The 21252-nt window shown below is 40.1% G+C and overlaps 1 protein-coding gene across 5 annotated transcripts in view; it reads left to right on the top strand.

Moving 5' to 3' along the window:
- The window catches only part of MDM1 (Mdm1 nuclear protein), a 110562-nt gene that overhangs the window by 76423 nt on the left and 12887 nt on the right, over positions 1–21252 (top strand). For 2 of the 5 annotated variants that reach the window (XM_075746214.1, XM_075746200.1), the window contains exons 3-10: positions 3845–3940; positions 7852–8022; positions 9091–9196; positions 11435–11796; positions 12284–12418; positions 14500–14655; positions 16682–16815; positions 18934–19033. In XM_075746214.1, coding sequence (XP_075602329.1) covers positions 7867–8022; positions 9091–9196; positions 11435–11796; positions 12284–12418; positions 14500–14655; positions 16682–16815; positions 18934–19033 — 1149 coding nt within the window. In that variant the 5' untranslated portion in view covers positions 3845–3940; positions 7852–7866. Of the gene's footprint in view, positions 1–3844; positions 3941–7851; positions 8023–8438; positions 8561–9090; positions 9197–11434; positions 11797–12283; positions 12419–14499; positions 14656–16681; positions 16816–18933; positions 19034–21252 lie in introns of those variants that run through there. The other 3 variants (XM_075746208.1, XM_075746223.1, XM_075746233.1) reach the window with 3 other exon arrangements.

Genomic DNA, 21252 nt, shown 5'->3' with positions numbered 1-21252 from the left:
AAGTAAAAGGTGGGATATAGTTTACTGCTTGCCTTGGTGGCCCCAACAGCTTTGCAAATGTGTGATAATTAGTCACCAGTAGCCTGTCTTTACCATACTGCTACAGTGGAGACTGGGCAGTCAGGGAGATATTCACACACGAAAAAAAATAAATGAGGACCAATGGGATATTCTGAAAATGTTAATCCTACTTTTTTGTATGTGCAAATCCAAACCCAAATTGAAACTTCCAGCGTAAGTCAGACAATGAGTTTTTTGTTGGTTTTAACTCACTGTGATATTGCTCTTTACATTAATGCTTTCACCACCCCTATCTTTAGAACAGGACTGCTCTTCCTCCTCTTGAGGTCATCAGGAATGTTGCTTCTTATGTCAGTGTGACTTTCTGGACATGATAGTTACAACTTTATCTCTTCACCGGATATTGCAGTTGTGGGCTGGATTTTGACAGCTCGCTCCAACTGATGATGGTGAGACCCAGAACATCTGCAGGTGGGGAGGTATACATTTCATTCACAAAACCTTGTGCTGCCATTCCAGATTTCAGATTAAAAACCTACAAAATATATTCAGATTTTACCTGGGTCAGTCTATTTACTTCAGAAAAAGCTTTGCCAGAATTCACAACTACAGACTGCTCCCGTGAATGATACAAGCCACTGCTCACATGGGCCAAGTTCAAGCCACTGACTAGAACATAAAAGGTTATAATACATAATCCTTTTTAGATCTCTTAGCAGAGATGATCAGCCAATGACCCTGTGTCTAGATCTGGCCTGCAAGGCAGTTAATCTGGTCTGTGGAAAGAAAAGAGATACCTTCCACAGACCATACCTCTGAGGCTGCTCCATTGATTTCAGTGGGAGCTACTTATAAGAAGAAAATTGCAGGAATTGGTTCCAGCTACTGTCACGGAAAGAAAAACCCTAATGAAATTATCTTTGGAAGTGTACCACTGCAAGTCAGGTATTTTGACATGAATCCAACATATCATATTTAATTGCATATATTTTCTAAAAGCTGTTAAGTACTGAAGGCTCTGGTTTATCTGAAATTGAAAAGGAATCCAAGACTAAATTAACTGAAACTTGACTTTTGGGCACTGAGACTGAGCAGCTGCAATAAGGACCAGATTGCTGGTTGGGTGGCATTTTCCTTTCCAACAATATTGGGAACTTTGGATTTTGCTACAGATGATTGAAAGAAAATACTAGAAAGCACGGTGTTTGTGCAAACCAGCTGTAAACACGGCAAGGCCCACTGTGCCTATTTTGTAAAGTCCCTGAGAGCATCCCCCCACCGGGAGCTCTGGCTGCTAGGGCTCGGGGGTCCCTGCCTGAGCAACAGCTCCTGCTGTGCCCGCGCCTGGCCTCAGCCCACCCCCAGCGGTGGCTTTCCTTTAGCTGGGAAAGCACGGAGTCAGGATCAACCGCACAAGTCTTGCATTCGGCAAATCCCACTTAGCAAGTCCACAAAGAGCAACAGGGACCACCGGGCCTCTTCCCAGGACCACCAGGGGTAGGGCCAGGCTTGACCTGTAGCTCCACACCTGCCCCCAAGCAGCAGACCCAAAGACTGATGCTGTCTTCAGCCAGGGATGGATGAGGCCCTCCAGGAACACCCTCAGGTTGCTCAGTTTCTCTGGTGGGCATTACCTGGAGGAAATAATTTTCTGAAGAAATTCAAGACACGTGTCACAGAGATGTCATATCTGCCTTAGAAGGGACTTCAGGATTCTTGCCAACCGCTTTTTACACAAAACTCTATTAGAATGGTGTCCCAGGGGGCTGCAGACAGGGAAGGACGCAGGAAACAGCTGCCCTGGTAAATATTAGATTTCTTTGTGCTCATATGTATGCCAGATAGAAGAGAGGCTGAGGCAATTAAGAACCTCAGTTTCAGTAAGGACATGCTGGCAAAACCATTAAGATTTGATTTGTGTGGTATTGGATCACCTACCAGTCCAAATAGATGGGGCAGGAGCACATGATGGCAATTCTGGTGAATTATCCAGAGTACACAATTTGGTATTTATTCTGGCTTTATATTGTCTGGGGGGAACTGGCAATATCTAGTCTGGCATAAAACTGGCAGGGCATGGACAGAATATACTCAAACCAATATAAATTGGAACGCTTTTTCAGCACCTTCAAATCACGTGCCTGTGGTACTTTGCACCATAAGGCTGCAGTATTTTGGTATTCAGTGCCATAAAACATTCTCGTATATTGCCTAACATAATCCCAACTGAAAAGTTGAGCTGCAGTAACCAAAGGCTTATGCAGTGTTCAGAAGCTCTTGTCCTTGTGAACAGCCCATCAGAACCAGGTATGCAGTAAAACAGATTCCTTGCAATACCTAAATACAGCTGAGAGACATATTTACAATCAGCTGCTGTGTGTGTCTACTGCAGACAAACAGCAGGAGAACAAGGAGCTATTCAGGCTGGCGGTAGTCCAGGACTACGAGATCCTGCTTACTTGCAGACTTGTGGACTGTCTGCTGAGGGCAGTTAGAGCAGGGCTCATTCAGATGTGCTGCTTACTATATTTACTGGCAGTCTTTGAGGGGAGACAAGTTTCTAAATCTGGCTTTCACAGACTTTTAAAAGTCAGGTACCATCACTGGCAGGGACACCGGTGGCAGCAGAGGTGGTGGCCGCTGCTAGTGACACCAGGTCTTATACCTGGCTGCAAAGTATACATACTTGAGGAGAATGCATGAACACAATTTGGGATCCTCTCTGCTATGCTACTATAATCAGTGCCTTCAAATCACCTTATTAGAAGGCACTGGAGCTATTCAAGTAATTGTGTGCATCAAATCTAGTTTTCCTAGACACAATGTAGCTGGCTCAGTAATATCTAACATTTTTTGAAGTTTGTGGATAAATGTAGGTGTGTATATGTAACTGCTTTGGAGCATTATTCTTAATCCTGTGGGCTGGCAGCAGTCAGGACGGAAGAGGGACCCACTGAGAAAGGCTGATGGAATCAAAGTCTGGTCTGTGTTTAGTATAGGTATATGATCAAGCTGTACCAGTGAAGGCTTGCCATCTGCTGATATTGTGTTTAACAAAAAGTGAAAACAAGAAGAACAAAGATATTTGCATTGCAGTTACTGGAGGGTTAATGGATAAAATGTCAGGTAAAATAGTTGATATGACTCAGAATCTTGAGAACGACTACACTTCATAAAAATAATTCTGTGCATCTCTGCAACAGAAAGCCATCACCATAAACTGCTGTGGTGACCCAAGAAATTGGCAAAAGCCAGATGCATACTGGAATATGCAACTTCCTGTCCAGATCCCACCAGTAAGGGAGAAAGGGGGTAACAAGCTGTTCAGATCTGTCTGGAGCCAGCTACCCCTGGTACCTACAGCAAATGAGTTCATGATAATGAGGGGGAATATATCATCTATGTAAATGCCACTGATGGCTTTTCCTGCAGCTGAGTGCCAAAGTTGCTTCCCTTTTGATCATCTTGTCAAGTTCCCAATCTGTCTTCAACACTGTTACAGCTACTGGTACAGTGTATTTCAAGCTATTAATAATGTCTCTCTCAATATTTGTACTATAAACCACAGCATTTTTACATACTTTTTTTTTTTTCAAATATGACTCTATTGCATTATAATCTTTGTTACAGAGAACAGCTAAGATATAGCACAGATGACAGACACCATGGCAAAGTGCACTGACAGATCACTATGTCCAGAGCAAGAACAATTTTTTGAGGTTCCTTTACCACAATGTTGCCAGATGAAAAAAAAATGTGCTCCTCTCTTGACCTAGACATACAAAACCGGAACTTGTTGCAACATTTTCACTCTGTCCTACAGGGCTGTTGAAATAGGCTTCTGTCTGAACACCTCCTGAAGAACATTGCCAGGAGTGCCAGGGAAGAGGGAAAGCTGCTCACGTTTGGATTCCAAAAGGTAAAGGACAATCTTCTTTGGATAGTGTGGTCAATTCCCACTCCCTTAATGAGTGTTCCCTTCTAAATGGCTATGTGTCTGTTAAAGTCAGCATCACAGAAATGTGATTTGTTATTGATGTATGTATATAGCTCCAATAGTGTGATAACAGATTATTGTTACAGATGGCATGCAGAGTAAAGAAAGAAATGAAAAGAAAAATGACAAAAGTTTCATTTAACAGAAAGTTCAGCATGTCTCTTACAAAATCTTTCTTAATACATCATAGAGAGATTTGGCCGTCTAGCAGATGGCCCTCCATGGTGACTATTAGCCTTTTCTCCTTCCCTTTTTAAGTTGAACTGCATTACCTTGCCAACACAGCTGAGCCCACCAACCTGAGCAGTGAGATACCTGAGGCCAAGCTCATGTTTCCGTTGTTACAGTGCAGTTACCAACGCATCAGACCCGGGATTACACACATCCTGCCAACAGCAGTTACTCCCTAAGGGGTTGTCATAACAGATTATTTATGCCAGCATTGCACTATTTTGCTACTGCAGTGTGTAAATCTTACACCTTTAAAAACAGAAAGGAGATTATTTCCACGTTATGAACAGTCATGTAGACTGATAACGAATGAGTGTGTAGAGCAGCACAAGTATCACTAAGTAATGCCCTGTGCTTCCTAGAGAAACAGAGATCGCTATTGTTTATAGCTACAAGTTGGGTGTACGCTTCTTTGCTAAAGGATGAGCAGCTATTGTTTCACTGTGCTCTCCAGGCAAACATTAGATCAAAATTAGATCAAAATGACACATGCTCTCCTACTTTCCTTTTTCTTCTAGTGTAAGAAATGAAGTTAGCCACTGTCGCCCTTGCATCAGCTACACACATTTGACATACTTTGTTCTGTTTCTGAACTTGAATTCTACACTTTAAAAAAAATATCTTGTAGTTTTATACTCAAAATAAGCTCATGATTAGCAGATACCAGACTATAGTTAGGAATCTTTTCTTATCCTCACTTTAGAGATGGAGGAATGACAGAAAGGCCAGGGATGCTGATTTCAAAAGTGATCTGATTTAAGACACTTTGGAGTTTCAAGATCACCCTGGGTTACCATGGAGGCTGACAGTCCTTGGCTATGGAAAGCTCTGCAGTATGTGTCTGGCCTTGTGTGGGTAAAAGATGAAGTTCTCAAAGGCAGCAGTCACTTTTGACAGTGTTTTGCCCTAAGAGCGCACAATGCACAAAAAAGTGGATGGTGGGCTGCAAGTTGGACCTGTCTATCCACATTTCATGTTCATTTTATGACCTCTTTTACGGTTGGAAAGATGAACTACATAGGCTTCTCGGCAATTCAGAATGAAATCGTATCAGACGGATGGACTAGTTTAAGATGATAACAGCTAATGCTTTTGCCAAGCTGAAGAACCATTACTGAGGCATGAAGCCAGGATATCGTTGAATTCAGATTCCTGTAAGCAACAAAACGCTGTCCTTTAATGACTGCTGGATCAGCTCTGTAACTTGAAAAAGGGACTGAAATGAGTAATAAAATTAAAGTAGTTTTAACACTGCAGTTTCTAAATGAGTTGTAAAATAAGCTGGAACAAGTTTGCACGTGAAACATTTACTACTAAAGAGTAAAACCACTGGACTTGAGCCAGGCCAGCTGTGCTACTGCTCCTCCTTTGCTCCTGTACCAGTAGGTGCCAGAGGCTACAGACTCTGGAGGTAGAAAACACGTTTCATTGCTCTCATTTGATTCCCTCAGGCTGACACATGGAGTGGAGTTGACAGGCTCCACGGCAAGCTGTGTCTAGCCTTCTTTGGCTGGAGGGAGGATTGCTGATGCGTCGTGCTTTGAGTTTTGGCAGGAGAGACCATCAATGTTAAAGCAAAAGAAAAGGAAGAGACTTTAGGTTACCGACTCTTTAAGGCAGGGTTGCCTGTGGTATACAAGTTTACAAGCAGAGTGAGAAATGGGTCACAAAAAGGTCTCCATTTAGTTAGATGTAATAGACAGCTGTTCACAGGCTACAGTTAGCTGCTCACAGTTCAAGTGAAAGACGCTCAGGGAAAATCTAACTTAATCAAGCACTTGAAGTCAAGACTCAAGAAGGCTGGTGTCAAGAGACAGAGGAGGTCAAAGATAAAGGTCAGGATATGCAGCAAGATGTAGTGAAGCTAAAAGGCAAACAAATGATGTTAAAAATAAAATATATGGGTCACAAATTATCCATTTGAAACTATACACATAAAAAATAAAAATAATTTTCATCCATGGTTTAGCAAGAGAAGCCACATCTGCTGATTCATTTGAAGAACAGCAACAAGAAGATCTAAATCTGGAGTAAGTATCAGGCAAAATAAAATACTTATATTTACGTTACAGGAAATAAAGGAGGAGGATAGTCAACTTCTCAAGTGTTACAGAAATGTGAAGCAACTTGAACTCAAACTATTTAAATGTGTTCTGTAGCAACACAAGCTTTAAGTGCTTATGTTTTCAAACAATGGGATCCAATAAATAATACAGACCAGTTACTGAGGGATGCACATTTACATCAGTCCCAGCTAGTTTATTTTCCAGAAAGCTGGAAACAATCTTTTCCTTCTTTTCAGGACCATGAGTTTGTGAATGCACTGTAACCTTTTCTACACATGGATCCCTTTTTATGATTTCATTATTTATTCAGCACTCATATGAAAATATTCTTACCAGCCTAAGCATTTTAGCATTCTTACATCATATTACCTTGAATAACTGTGTATTCAGTAATGTATATACATTGAACTGGAAGTAGCTAATATACATACATCAGCAGTGATAAAGAGCATGATCCAGGGTTTAACATATTTACTAAACTGCTTCCTCCACGTCAGCTATTCGTATCTCTTAGCTATAAGGAGAAGATTGAAAATGCAATTTAAATCAATCAGTGCATATAGAGGAATGTGAATTCCATTGTTTCAGGATAATTTATTTTGTTTTATCTCAAAAAAAAAAAAGGAAAGACATTGTTAAGAAATACAATATCCTGCATTTCAGGATGGTGTGGTGTCATGTTATGTTTCTGCATTAAAGAATTAAATCTATCTCTGAATCCAGACAGCCTCAAACAATCTATAAATGCATTATTATAGTTTGGTTAATTGGAAAACACCCTAAAAACATACTGGAATTATGTTTGGTCTGGTTTCCATACATATCAAAGAAGAGAGATTCCTGGCAAACCTGGAATCTGTATTTTGAACAAGGAGTTTGCCAGCTGGCTTTTCACATTCTGTAACAAGTTTGCGCATTACTGTAGAAGATGTACTGAACTAGACCTGACTGAACATTATGCAATAAACCATTGTGATAACAAAACAAACTACTTTCTTTCGTGGACCTAGCAGTTTCAAGTGTAATCAGCAAGCAAATTATAACAAAATTATTGTCTTGATCTTGAAATTCATTAATAAAGATGTGTGAAACTTGGAAACACTATCAATGCAGCACATTTCCTCCTTTTTTTCCCCACTGTTTACGTTGCAGAAGAAAATTTACTTTACTCCCAAGTCTTTCATTATAGATTGGTGCTTTCTCCTCCCTCTCATCAACAGTAAAAAATTGATGCTCACCTTTTATACAGGGTCCAACTGGACCTAAACTCCGCTTAAGTCAGTGGAACTGGCACCGAATCATTCCTCCCGTGTCTGGCAGGGTGCTTTGCAGTCACAGAGGTGACAAAGCCCTTGTTGAAGAAGCTTACGCTGCACTAGAGGCATCAGCGACCAGCAATGGGCCCTACTAAGAAAGACAGAGAGGGTCAGCAGCCACATGCAGAGGGAGTGGAGATTGCCTAAGCCATTTTATTTACTATAGCCATCTTACCCCTTTTTTCTTACCACCCTCTCAGTTCTTTTTAATTCGATATAGTCAAAGAAAGTCAGGATGGAGACTAGCAGCGGGAAGGCAGTCAAAAAAGTGAGCCCTGAGGGAAGATCTGAACAAGGAGGTGGATTAGGATCTCCTGACCATGCAGCGAGGTCGAGTGAGGTGGCAAAGGAGGATCGGCAGCTGGCATGCCATCGCACAGGCTTCAGAAAGGTAAGGGAACTTATTTTTCCTTTCTCTCAACTCTATTTTCGTACCAACATAATGCTGCATGGGCACGTGGGTTTTTTTAACCAGGCATCCAACATTCTCCTGTCCTGCATTACTGCCAAGTGCCCCACGCTACTGACTGAGACGCTGGTGGGCTCACATGCCTCCCGGTCGTCCTTCTCTAGGTACGCAGTACTGGCGATCTAGCGCCGTTATCCTGTCACAGGTAGGGGAAAAGGCTTTTAATATGGGTAACAGGCGGCCGTACCCGGCCAACACGGACCCCGAGGGCAGGGCCATGAAGTAGAACGGCGGCCGCACCCGGCCAACATGGCCCCCCAAGGCAGCGCCTTGAGGGGAAGCGGCGCTGGCCGGGCGCGGGCCGCGGCGTTCCCCTCCCCCCGCTGGGCAGCCGCTGCGCAGGCGCCCGGAGAGGCGAGGCGAGGCGGGCCGGGGCGGGCCGGCGGCTTTGCCAGGGGAACGGCGGTGTTGACGGCCGCGGTCCGGCAGCCCGCGCTCCGCCATGCCCGTGCGCTTCAGGGTGAGGCGGCGCGGGGCTGCCTGGGCAGCGGCCCTGGCGGAGGGGGGCGTGGGGCGTGTGCGCCCCGGCGGGCCGTGCGCTGCGAGGGCGGGCGGAGCCCCGGGCCTGGGGGGCGGTGGGCCCGGAAGGCCCCGGCAGCCGGCAAAAGGAGGGGGTACAGCCGTTTCTGGGGTGTCACAGGCGAAGCGGGAAAGGGGGGAACCCTTGCGCTGAGGAGCGCTGGCTGATAAAGACGGAGTTCAGTCGTGTGGGTGACAGAGGGTTCAGACTGTATTTGTTCCTGAAAGTTTTTGCATACTTTTTGGTGCATGAAATTATTCGACGCTGTTTTCGTGCTATTCAGAGAGCGGTCAAGTAGATTTTGCTCTTTGATGGGGGTGGGTTAGGAAGATGCAGAGCACCCTGCCAGCTTAGCTGTTTCCTGCAGCGGCCTTGTTGGTGTTTTTCCCCTTGGAGATTTGCTACCAACAGCAGCAGTGAAGCAGGATGTGCAGCGCTCACTTGACAGACACCTCTCTTGTTTGCTGCAGGGACTGAGTGAATATAAAAGAAACTTCAAGTGGAAAACTCCAGAGTTTTCTAGCCCGTCCCAACAGCAGAAATCCTTGTGGGCAGGACTTCGGTCGGATCAGTTTGGTAAGCGCCTCTGAAAGCTGCCCCCTTGATTGTGACTCCTAGCGCTGTCCACGCTGGCTCTGGTGAGGATGAGCCTGGGCTGCAGGAGATCTAGAGAGGTTTGCTGTGAGTGAGTGCACGACCACAGTGAACTGGTAGTGTTTGCGGTTTGTACACTTGATACAGTTAAAACTATGTTCTTGGTCATCATTTAGAATATGTTTTTGAATGCCATTTCCTTTCTGGCTACACTGAAACTTTCTATTAATGTTAGTGCTATTTACATAAAACATGAAAAATACGTGGTTTCTGACATGCAGTGTAAGCTGAGTCCCAAACATGAAGCACAGTGTTAACCCATGGTGTGTAGAAGGAGGCATTAGGTTATTTGTGGTGCATGGAATTAGTAAAATTCCGTATTTAAGAGGAGACTAATTTAGGGCAAAGGTTGATACAAAGTAAAATTTTTATGAAGACCTACAGGGGCATCTAACTAGGGAAAAAAAAAAAGGAAAAGATGGGCATTAAGTGGAAAAAGCTTATGATGCTGTAGTCTAGGAGTTAGGGGTTGTAGACATTATCATGGCAGGAAAATGTGGGATTGGAATGTAGAAGACAAAGGAAATAGGATTGAAAGGCCTATAGAGAGTTGAGGAAAAGGAGTAAGCTGCAGAGTGATGACAAGTGCAGTACTTTGAAAAAGAGCAGTAGAAAAATAGGAATTGTTGTAGTGGCGCAAGACAGATGAGCAAAATTGTGCCACCCAGTGCAACCACACTATGCAGTCTGTGTAATTAGAGTCCAATATGTTAATTCCTACAATATGATAAGTGTTCTAAATTATGGCCTGGTAATTAAGAACCAACTACTGGGAGTATGGTTTGTTTTCAGTTGAGATACTAGACATTTTAATTAATAATTTATTCTTGCTAAATATTATGCTTTATGTATAAAACTGCTTTTTTCCATGACTGCAAAAATTCATATTTCTTTAACCTTGCTTTCCCTAGCACATGGCTCTGTGTGTGGGCACCTGTATGGAAATGAATAAATTCCACGAATTCTGAAATACCTGAACATCCAAACACACTAACTTATTGTAGCAGTGGTTTTGTGTGTGCTTGGTGTAGTTTTCCACCACCTTGCATTCCTTTTCACTCCCACCTCTTTTCTGGCCATTTAACCATGTGCAGCTTCAAATATCACTCTTGACACCTCATAGGGCTTGCAGATTGTTTTTGATAAACTTACAGTTCTTCCTGTTGAAACACATAGTTGGCAGCTTTAAGAATGACTTGGAACATCACCACAAAAAGTTAACAGCTGCAGGCGGTCTGAGTTCCTTCCTGCTGCTTTTCCAGTGTTTTTCCACTGGAATTATCTCCTACCGCCTGTATGTGTATTTGGACATCCAGACATTCTGTATACCTCTCACTGTAGGTTGTTCTTTCTACGTTATTTTGTCATGAGATGGGAGTTTCTCTCCTAGAAAGTGTTTCAGCCAGTCAGGGGCTTTCACTTGTCCATTGCAGTTGAGCACTTTGCAGTTGGATTGTGATTTCCTGTTTTAAATGTGTTCAGTCATTCAATCCTCTTCTTAAAATGATAGGGTAATTTTATTTTCATCTGCACATGTAACGGCCAGCAGTTCTTTAAAATAACTTGATACCTTGTTTTGTTACATAGCATTTTTTAGAATTTTGAAAATGTTTTTGTGTTCATACTGTAAGAAGTCACCAGCTATCTGAGATGGTTTTAAATCACAGTTGTATTAGATGGATAGGATCTGTCACTGTCCTGCCACAGGAGGTGAGAATCTGTTCAGCGAGGTATATTGTGCGTGTGCAATGCGATATATTTGTGGCATTTTTTTATCGCTGCCAGTTGGTTATTCTCTATCTGTGTTAACCACATTCTTTTCACTGGCTGTGTTAACTTTGTTGTTGTTGTTGAACTCCCATAATCAACTTGCAAAAGATTGTCCTGTGGTCATATTTGCTATATAGGGTTTTATACAACATGGTCCTGGAGCACCACATTCCCATCTCCCTTTAGTGGAAAGGAAAGGCATTCACAGATAGGAAAGAAGACAGAATTTCACAGCCGTGCCCATAATTCATAGGCTGTCATTGCTCAAAGATACCAAAATAGTTTTTTCTAATAACGAGTTGTATGATAAACTTCCAGTTTGTTCTTGTAACAGAGTGGTATTATGTCTTCAATAGAATGTTTTTGTTAAACCTAATATGTCTTTTTCAGGAATCACAAGAGAACCAAAGTTCATTTCCAAGAGAAGGGTACCTTACCGTTATCCACAGATTTCAAAGTCCTTTGAATGGACAGCAGATTGTGATTTGAATGATCCGCTTGAAACCGAGGCTCTTAAGACTGCAGAGTTGCACACAGACCACAACAACAATGAGGTGAATCAGGAAAAAATTCAAACACCAGAAGGACCCAGACTCCCCCCAAAAGTTTGGTCACATTCGGTAGATTCTAGAGGTGAAACAGCTCTTGCCCTTGCAGAAAACAACATGAAGAGATCACCCTCTGCTGCTCTGCCAAATCAAAATGAAGCACTTGCATCTCCAAAAAAGGAATTAGAAAAAATGGGTGATGGGGTAAGGGAAAATAGATTTTTTTTTTAATTGACCAGTATAAAAATTGACCAGTCTGATATTACTGATATCTGATGTCAGATATACATGATGTCTGTATAATACACATGTCTGATAATACACATACACCAGCCTCTGTTTTCTATCTCTCTTCTTAATTCTGTATTTTCATCTTCTACTATGTTGTAGCTTCTCTGTTGGGAGAACAGTATTTTTGAGACCAGATTTTGGTTCCACGCAGGTCAATAGGAATTGTGCCCTTCTTATGCCGTCCCTATTGATTTCAGTTAAACAAGGATTTAGCCAATAATATATAGACATTTGGGGGTTGTTTGCTATAATGAGAAAATGTACTTTGCATTCATTTAATTCATACAACCAAAAACCAAACCATTGGTTTGAAAGTGTGCATTGAAAGATACTTGATGTGCAAAACATTGTAGGAAAAGAAACAATCGGTGTTAATTTTTTTTTTTTTTAATGTTGTCAGCTTCACAGAGTCCTTCAGAGGAAAGCAGGCATGAATATTTCACGTTTAAATACTTTCCCCAGAAACTCTGAATATCAAAGCCAATTTGTTTGGAAGAGTCCTCATGAAAAATCACCAATACTTGCAGCTGAACAGGTAATTTTAAAGAATCCAAAAAGTGAATGATTACTTTCTTTTAGGTATCAGCAAAGTTGCTTGCTTTCCAAGATTTCCATTCTTCCTCCTTGGTGGTGTTGGGGGGAAAGTTTCCAAACTTGAATGCTGTTGCATGGTTGTTTTTTTTTTTTTTTTTTTTTTAGTTCCAATATACAAAAGTGCGGTATAGTTACACTTGTTTCCCTGTGATTCTTTATTGTAGTCAGGTCTAATTATTTGTTCTCATTCTCCCTGGTTGTATTCCATCCTTTCTAACAGGACCGTTTTCTTCTGTTTGCATTAGTTTACCTTAGGAGCTCTAAGATCCTACTCAGTCTTGCCCTTCGTTTTTATAATTTTTATGTTATCCAATATATACCTAATCAACAGATGAATGTTCAGGTGTTCTGTATTGTAATAACGTGTCTTGCCACTGAAATCATTCCAGTTTCTCTATTTATTCTCATGGTCTTTCACGGGTTACCACAGTTTCTTAGTCTCCATCTCTGTGCACATAAGCTTCTGGCCCTGAAGTGCATCTTTGTAGTGTTTTTTCTTTCTTAAGAACTGCTTACATTTAAAAGTGGAATCTTCTGATTTTAAGACACTCTTGTGGCATTTTGAGGTATATCATGAGTTGTTGAACTTTGTAGGATTGGAAATCAGACCACAAAGAGTAACTCTGTGAGACTGCTTTGTGTTTTCAATTCATTGTTACTGGGATCAGGACTTGGGGAGACTCAGTCCATCTTTTGGTCATTTTACAGTATAAAATAGTCACTTTAATGGCATTATTACAGATGGTGCTCTCTCTGGTTTTACCCACAGGTAGCAGATTTGTTCAGTAACAGCTTTCAGAGGCAATAAATGTTGGTAACTAGGATCAGTCAGTATGAAAACTTGCTGTCTTGTTCTTGTTGGGATGCCAGGCAGGTGGCCTTACTTTGAGATATCTGTTTCCCAGCAGTCCCTTATCCAAGGAAAACTCACTGAAATGCATGACAGTAGTATAGAAGCTGAAGGACCATTTGAGGAAGAGGCAGGTCCCAGAACATCGCTTTAGGAAAATTTCTTAGAGAATGCCATTTGATTCTATTAGAAATCAGTTTGATAGTTTCATTATTGATGCTTGTGAACATTGTGCTATTTCAGAAGAAAGACTGTGGAATCTAAAATAGCAAACTTTTTTTGCACAACTTATACAGAATAAGAAGCCATAAGAATAATTCTGTAGGCATTATAAATCCCTAGATAAATAGAACCTAGAGAAAATCTAAATATGTATAAATGTTTGCAGGTTCTAATATTAAAATTAGAGTTTCATGATAAAGATTAGACATGGTAACAAACTGATTTTCTTCTGGTTTGTATTGATATGATGGAGAATATACCTGAATAGTGAATAATGACAATACCTTTCCTTTGAAGAGATTCTGTGAAAATATCAAAGTTATTGAAGTTAGGTTATAAGTCAGACCTAAATTCTTACAGCAAAGCTTGGGAAAATGTATGCTTGTGACACATGGCGTGATCTTCTATTTCGGCTCCTCATGAGGAAATGACACCTGACCACGTATTAAGCAAATTCCCTACCTTGGCTTATAGTGCAGTATTGATTGGAAAATAGTGGACAGCTCAAATTACCAAGCCCTAAGCATCCAGTTCTAAACAACAGAACAGTTGCGTGTTATGTATGGGCTGGACAAGTACTGAGGACTCATAGCGAAGTTTTATGGCATATGTTTTAAAAACATGATCCTACATACAACTCAGAAGGTGAACTGTCTTCCCAAATAAAGAAAATTCACTCTGTTAGCGAACTTCAGTAAGAACAGCGTTTGACCACAGGTTTAACACTGTATTACTCTGTCACTTTTGAATGTATTTTTATCAGATTAAGTTTCTCTTCAGTTTGTCCTAGAAGTTAATTAGTCCACACATGCTGTATTTGTACACATGACCATCTCTCTGCTCATATGTGAATGTATTTGCATGAATTGGTTAACTGATTTTGAAAATTTAGCCTTAAGGTAAGCAAATCACACTCTTTTTGTTGTTGTTGTTCTTTACTTTCCCCAAAGGTTATTTGCAACACAAGTAAATCCATACCTCCATTTAAATCTCCTGCAATTACTTCTGAAACTGCATATGAGAGAAATTTCAAAGGGTCTCCTCCTGTTAAGGGTCCACAAGAGAGAGGTGGTTCAGAAGAGAAGGAATTTCCGGTTTGTGAACAAGTAAATATTTCCCTGAAAGAAAGGCATTAATATACTTCTATAATACTGATTGTTCTTTTCTCTAATGCGGGGGTGGGTTTATTTTGAAAATTTTTACTTAACATTTTAGAGCTGTTGCTAATGATGCTAGACTCAGGTAGTAGTGGTTTTGCTCTAAAAGACTGAAAATAACACTGTACAGCTCTGTTTGCTTTTAGGATTTTCTGTAGTGGGTTCTGTAGTTTCTGTAGTACATTTGGCCAGTTTACAATGACACTTTAAGTGTGTTTTTCCTGTCACCTTGATTTATGAGTTTTCGAGTAGGTTCTGGGTTTTTTTTTAATTGAAACTTTGTTTTTAGTCATTAGGATAGTTTCTGAAATCTGAATCTCTGATTTATAATCTCATTGGTACCAGTGTAGTCTCTTGGTATGCAGGAGGGCTGGATGGGAGGTCTGCAACTTTTTGAATCTCAAATTAGACATAATGTGAATTAGAAAAAAATATTTTGGTGTATGGAAGATGCCACAGTTGGAACTGATTTTCACCTAATAGTTGTAATTTGAAGAAACATGAAGGAAGGGTTACAGTTCATTTGCCTTTGCCTTAATAAGTTGAAAGGTAATTGATTGTATTTGTAATTGTATTTAGCACAGGGCTGTAACAGGACATGGTGTAGCCTATGTAGACTCTATTACTCATTTCAAAACATTAAAATGTCTTTTATCATAGTAATTCAGCTCTCTTGTGTTGCTGTTGGCTTGGACAAACTTAAGTGGCCTTTTAGGAAACGTGGCTATGGCCATTTTGCCAGATAAATTTAATGAAAAGGAAGTGTTTCAGACTGAGATGTTCTAAAAATAGGTGAGAGCAATTCAGACTGCATGACAGCTAACCTATTTTGCAAGGTTTGGACATATGAATGTCTATTTTTGTAGCAAGCTGCTGTGTTGTCTAAATTCCTGCAGGTTAGCTCTCTATCCTTTAGGTAGAAGGATAAAACAGAAAGAGCCGCTGACAGTCAACATGTTCACTAGGACCATTACTGAACAAAACGTACTCAATATCGAGTGCCTGTGGCTCAGTTTAAGCTGTGGGTACTTTTGACATTCTTAAAGATGATCGTTGGCTTGAAGGCTTTATCGTTTAAAACTCAGACCTGCCCAGTGCTTCAAATCTCATCTGGAAATGAGGAATTTTATGCCCCCTTTTGCCTGTTTTAGCATGTGTGAAGAAAGCTTGAAAGGCATGAGGCTTTCAGGAAGTATTTCTTTGTTTTTAATATTGGAAATTTAGGTTATGGTTTCCCAGGAGAGCTAATAAAGTGAAGGAAGAGAAGGCATGAGAAGGGAATTTTAGTGAAAGTGTCTAAACCACTTTTTGTTTATATCGATATAATTTTAATTCATATCTTGAAAAAGTTTTGAGGGATTTTGGTAGGCTTTTTTTTTTGGCTTTCCTTTTTTTTTCTTGAATTTGAATAACATCTGTGAAGATCTCTAGCAGAATCAGAAATCATGCATGAGACTTCTGAGAGGATAAAATAAGCAGGAAAAAAAATACCTTTGATGTGAAAACTGAACAAGTCAATCTGACTCTTTATAAACCAGAATGGCAGCAACTTAAAAAATTGCCTTTTTGTTTGTTATAAATTGGTTTATATTGCTTGACTATAAAGCTAAGAGTTGAGGTTTTTTTATTTATTACAAATTCCAGAAATATACATGTTAAGTCTTACACAACTCAGGTTAGAATGCACAGGTATTGTGTTATTTTATTTCTGCGTTTCATGTTAAATTCATTTTTTAAAGCATACAAAATGGATCATCTAACTAACTGAATGTTGTATTCAGAATCTTAGCTTTGGCATTTTTCTAGTTTGTTTTTGTATTAACAAAGGAATGTAATATTCTTGTTTGTATTAAATATGCAAAACAGCTAACGCTAAAATTAAATCAACTTTTTGCAAAAGCTTGATGTCAAAAGGAATATGAGGGTTTTCAGATTGTTAGCTAATGTGGTATTTTTAAAATTATCTTTGCCTTAGAGTAAGAGGGAAGAACCAGTTCAAAAGCGAGCAGAAGATGCAGCAAAACAAGGGAAATCAGAACAGAAACATCCTAAACAAAAAAATAAGCAACATGTCAGTCCAAAGCCCCTCTCTTTACATACAAGTCGTGGGTATGTATAAAGTAGGAAAACCTAGCCTAGTGAATAGGTGTACAGCAGCCTAATATTTAGAATGGTGGATGATGGACCTTTAACCATGCCATGTTACAGTTGCAGGGGCAAATGCCCCATTGCAGCGCTGGGATTGAGCTTCCTGTGGGTACATCTAAACCTGGTGTTAATTTCCATCTCCTTCTCTGGGCAGTGGAAGCTTTGTAAACACAGTTCAGCCTTCTGATGGAATAATAATAATAAATTAGACATGAATGAAATTAAATTGGTGCAGTGCTGCTACTAAACTTCAGGCGAGTGCTTTGGAAGTTGTAGTCGCCTCTCAAACTGCTCTCTTGTGCTTGCTCCATGCCTCAGAACTGTGATAATTGTACTTGATGTCTGCTTTTTCTAGTCCATACCACCTTTGTCCCAGAGTAGCAAAAGCAAACACATGAGGTAAAGGGAAATAAAGCTATCCCGTCTAAGACAAGCATGGAGATAAAATGAAATTGTATATTACTGAGAGCTATCCAAATATCTTTTTCTTCTGCCACGTACCTACATTGCAGGAAATGAACTCATGTTTCTGTTTTCTACACATCTGAGATATGCGAAGAGAAATAAAAGCCCAGAATCGATGTAGGTTTTGAAATGCATAAATTAATCCATCTCTGCTGTCTTTGTGCTTAATGTATGTCCCAGTGATTGCTTTCGTTCATATGACTTTCTGGCAGTGTTAAGGCATTAGATTAAAGATGGGAGAGGACACTTAGCTGTTGGACATTGAGAGATAATTACAGAGTGATCACTCAAAATACTATGAAATAAAATTGCTTTATGAAAAAGTGAGTGGATATAGTATAGTTAAAACCTTTAACTCTTTGGTTTTCATAGCTCTCTGATGTAGTAGATTGTAGTCAATTTTGCAGTGAGTAGTGTGTAAAATTCTTGCTCATTTGCTATGACTTTTTACGTTTAAGGACAAATTTCTGCTTCTTATACCTTCAGTGTGGTAGCACAAGATAAGTTTCCAAAAACAGTCACTCAGCAAATAACTGTCAAAATGTACAAGTTCTCAATATGCAGACAGGACTGTCACTTTGTGTGCAACCTGCATTGCATGGTCTGCTTTTGCAGCAGAATGACTGGGATCGAGGCACAGCAGTGATGTGTTTTTTAAGCTAGTCTATTTATTTTGCAACCAAACCTGAAGGAATTCTATCAGTTTCAAAGAAAAGGATATATGGAAAGAAATCTTGAATAGAAAGGGATTTTTTGCCTTGGTATTTTTCTTTTTACAAGGTGCATTTTATTCTCCAGCTTCAGGCTTTTATGATCTATTTCTGAAGAAGGACTGAAAAAGAGGGCTTTTTTCACCCAGCACTGAATATATGAAAATCAAGTTATTAATGTTCTGAAGCAAGATTAAAACCAAAAACCTCTTTAAGATTTAAGCTGATAAATCCACAGTTCAGTGCTTAAGGACTTGAAGCATTGCTTATTGCCTGCTTTAGGTTAGAAGATATTAATTTTTCTGTGTATGTATGTGTGTGGCAGAAGGGAAAATGAATCCATCTTTTTGAGTACTGAGGCCTTTTGAAGATCAAAGCCAGTAAGACATAGTTAGATGAATTATACTGACCATTGTTCTGGTAGTTGGATGTTTCTAGCCCCAGTAGTTCATACCACCCGCATGCAGAGCACCTTTAGGGGGGAGTTCATAGAAGGAAATGTCTCGGCCACATTAGTGCCAAACCAGGTATTTTTACTTAAATGCACCTTCATCGGTGACTTAAACCAAGCTGCTCCACTTTGCATTGAAGTAATTGAGGCTTATGTGTGTATTATGTTCTGCTGATTTGTCTGTGAGGGTAAAAGCTTCTGACAGAAGGGTTATGAGGAAAAACCAACAGGAGTAAGTACCTGAAGAGCCATCAGCTGCGAATGAGCTTTTTCACAGCTTTCCTAGTTGTGTTGGTATGAGCTGTGTTTCAAAGCATGCGTTTTTCACCTCTCAGCCTGGCATTTAAGTCCAAGTATGCTTGTGGTTGTTGATACAACTTTAAAAGTGCTCTTAAAGAGTATTCTGAATATCAAGCTTTACTTTTTTTTCTCTCCTTATTGTTGGTTTATTAGGAAGATGAATACTGAATATAGGTCAAAATTTTTGTCTCCAGCCCAGTATTTCTACAAAGATGGAGTTTGGTCTCGTATCAGGAGTAAAGTTCCCAACCAGGTGAGTATTCTTAAAGAATCTGAAGCCTGAGTATGCTTTGTATTTTGGTTTTTACATGCAAAACACTTTGACCTGTGGTGTCTATAAGATACAGTTTTGAGATTGTAATGCTAATGACTCAAGCTCCTACAGGTGAGTATACAAAGAAGATTAGGTTCTGACAAGCCGTTATAGTATGTAGCAGGAAAAAAAAAAAGAGACAGTGCGACTTAGAGAATATATTAATATGATGTGCAAAGTGAGGGAGGAGCTTTGTTTCCCTTACAAATCAGAATCATGCAGAACAGGGTCTCTTAGAGCAGATAATTGTAGCATTGATGTTCAGCCCTGTTGCAACAAGGATAAGTTTTCAAAATGTAGAATTAGATGATAGGAGGTTCCAAGGGAATAAAAGAAGGCCAACATACATATCAGCCTAGGTCAGCTTGATAGTCCAGATCAGTTTATTAGCTTGCCATGCTGAATCCATTCAAAGCAGTCAGCTGAATACACCACACAAAATCAAGAATTTCTCTTGCAAGTTTCAGCCAATCTAAGTATTGTCATGTAGTTTATTCAGTAATTACGATCAGTATTACACTGTATAGGAACTCATTTGACAGAACTCTGAAAATGCTGAACAGCTTCAGGACCATAGGATTTCTGAGCAGGATTACTGAGTATGGTTTCCTGAATTAGTCAAGTAAATCAAAACCATTAACAGTGTGCTAAGAAACTGCTAGAGCTAGTTCTGCAATGGTCACATTTCACTGAAGTGACTTACGCTTCTCTCAGCTGATAGAGGGAGCCTTCATGAAACACTGTGTGTTGCTAAATGTGTGGCAAATACTTGGAAATTTGAGTTTGCTCGTCAGTTGGGACTGAGCTGATGTGGAAGATAAACTGGAGTGGATGGCTCTAGGGTACTGGGCTTTGAGATTCTGGAAATAACATTCTCTGGGTATTGCAGGAGTAGTGTGGTAGCATTCAGTTTTATGTTTTCTCACTGGATTTGATCTAGCAAGTAGTTTTATTTCTCTTTTTAGGCAAAAAGAAATATATATTGAATATATATGAAGTAATGAGAACTAGGTCTCAAAGTTTAAAGTTTATCGTAGTTTGATATAATTCATAATCAGATTTTGTGTATGCATGCATGAGATAACCCATTCTGTTAAAACAGCCTCATGAGGACGTTAGAGGACTAAAAACAAGCAATATTTTTATTTTTTATATGTATTGATATATGCATTAGACTTAGTCTTACCGTCACTAAGGCTGTAGAATAATTTAAACTATTGCATGCAGCCTGACTGTAAATGGTATACAGAACGTTTCTGTAGAATATTATGTCATTTTTCTAGTGTGTAAGGCTTTCATCTGGAGACTGGATGTTGCATCAGTAACATTCCAAACAGTCAGGAGCAGTGCTCAGCTTCAAGAGCAACTGACGGGTGGGCAAGCAAAGGGAAAGGGATGCATTGCCTTGGAGTAGATTGTGTTTGCGGCACAGCCAGCTGGGAGGAATCACTGTGGTAGGGTGAAGGGGAAGACTGAGGAGACTGCAAGTGGAGGATGGGTGTTCTGCTTTACCAGCCAGGATCTCTTTTGGGTTGTATTTGAAAGATGGAGGCAGTAAATATATGTGGCATTTAATTAGAGTGTATGAGAAACCAAGAAATTCCTGCACTGTAGATAGGTGTTTTGGGTGTGTCTGACTTTCCCATGAAGATTTTCTTACTGACAACAGAATTGCAGAGGAAACTAGAAAGAAGTCACCTGTGAGTAGGCATGAAGAATTCAAAAAAGAATTCTTAGGATTTTTAGGGCCTTCTAAATGAAGGGGTTGTGCTGGGTGGCTGTAAGAGCCACATTAATTTTAAGACTATAATAACAAGTGTTTTATTGATGACAAATGTCCTTAGATTACATACACATTTTTATGTATGTGTACCTACATTAGATCCCAGTAGCAGTTCATGTAGAAGAGACTTTTATAATTGGAATTACCTGAATTTCTCCTCTCTCTCAGACTTTGAATCACATGCCTGTGAGCATATGTCACGGTTTAACCCCTGTAGGCAGCTAAATCTCACCCAGCTGCTCACTCACTCCTCCCCATTGGGATGGGGGAGAGAATCAGAAGGGTAAAAGTGAGAAAACTTGTGGGCTGGGATAAGGACAGTTTATCAGATAAAGCAAAAGCCATGCACACAAGCAAGGAAAAACAAGGAATTCAT

Source organism: Balearica regulorum, chromosome 1, assembly GCF_011004875.1.
Source record: "Balearica regulorum gibbericeps isolate bBalReg1 chromosome 1, bBalReg1.pri, whole genome shotgun sequence".
NCBI classification, from domain to species: Eukaryota; Metazoa; Chordata; class Aves; order Gruiformes; family Gruidae; genus Balearica; species Balearica regulorum.
This window is presented reverse-complemented; position numbering and strand designations above follow the sequence as displayed.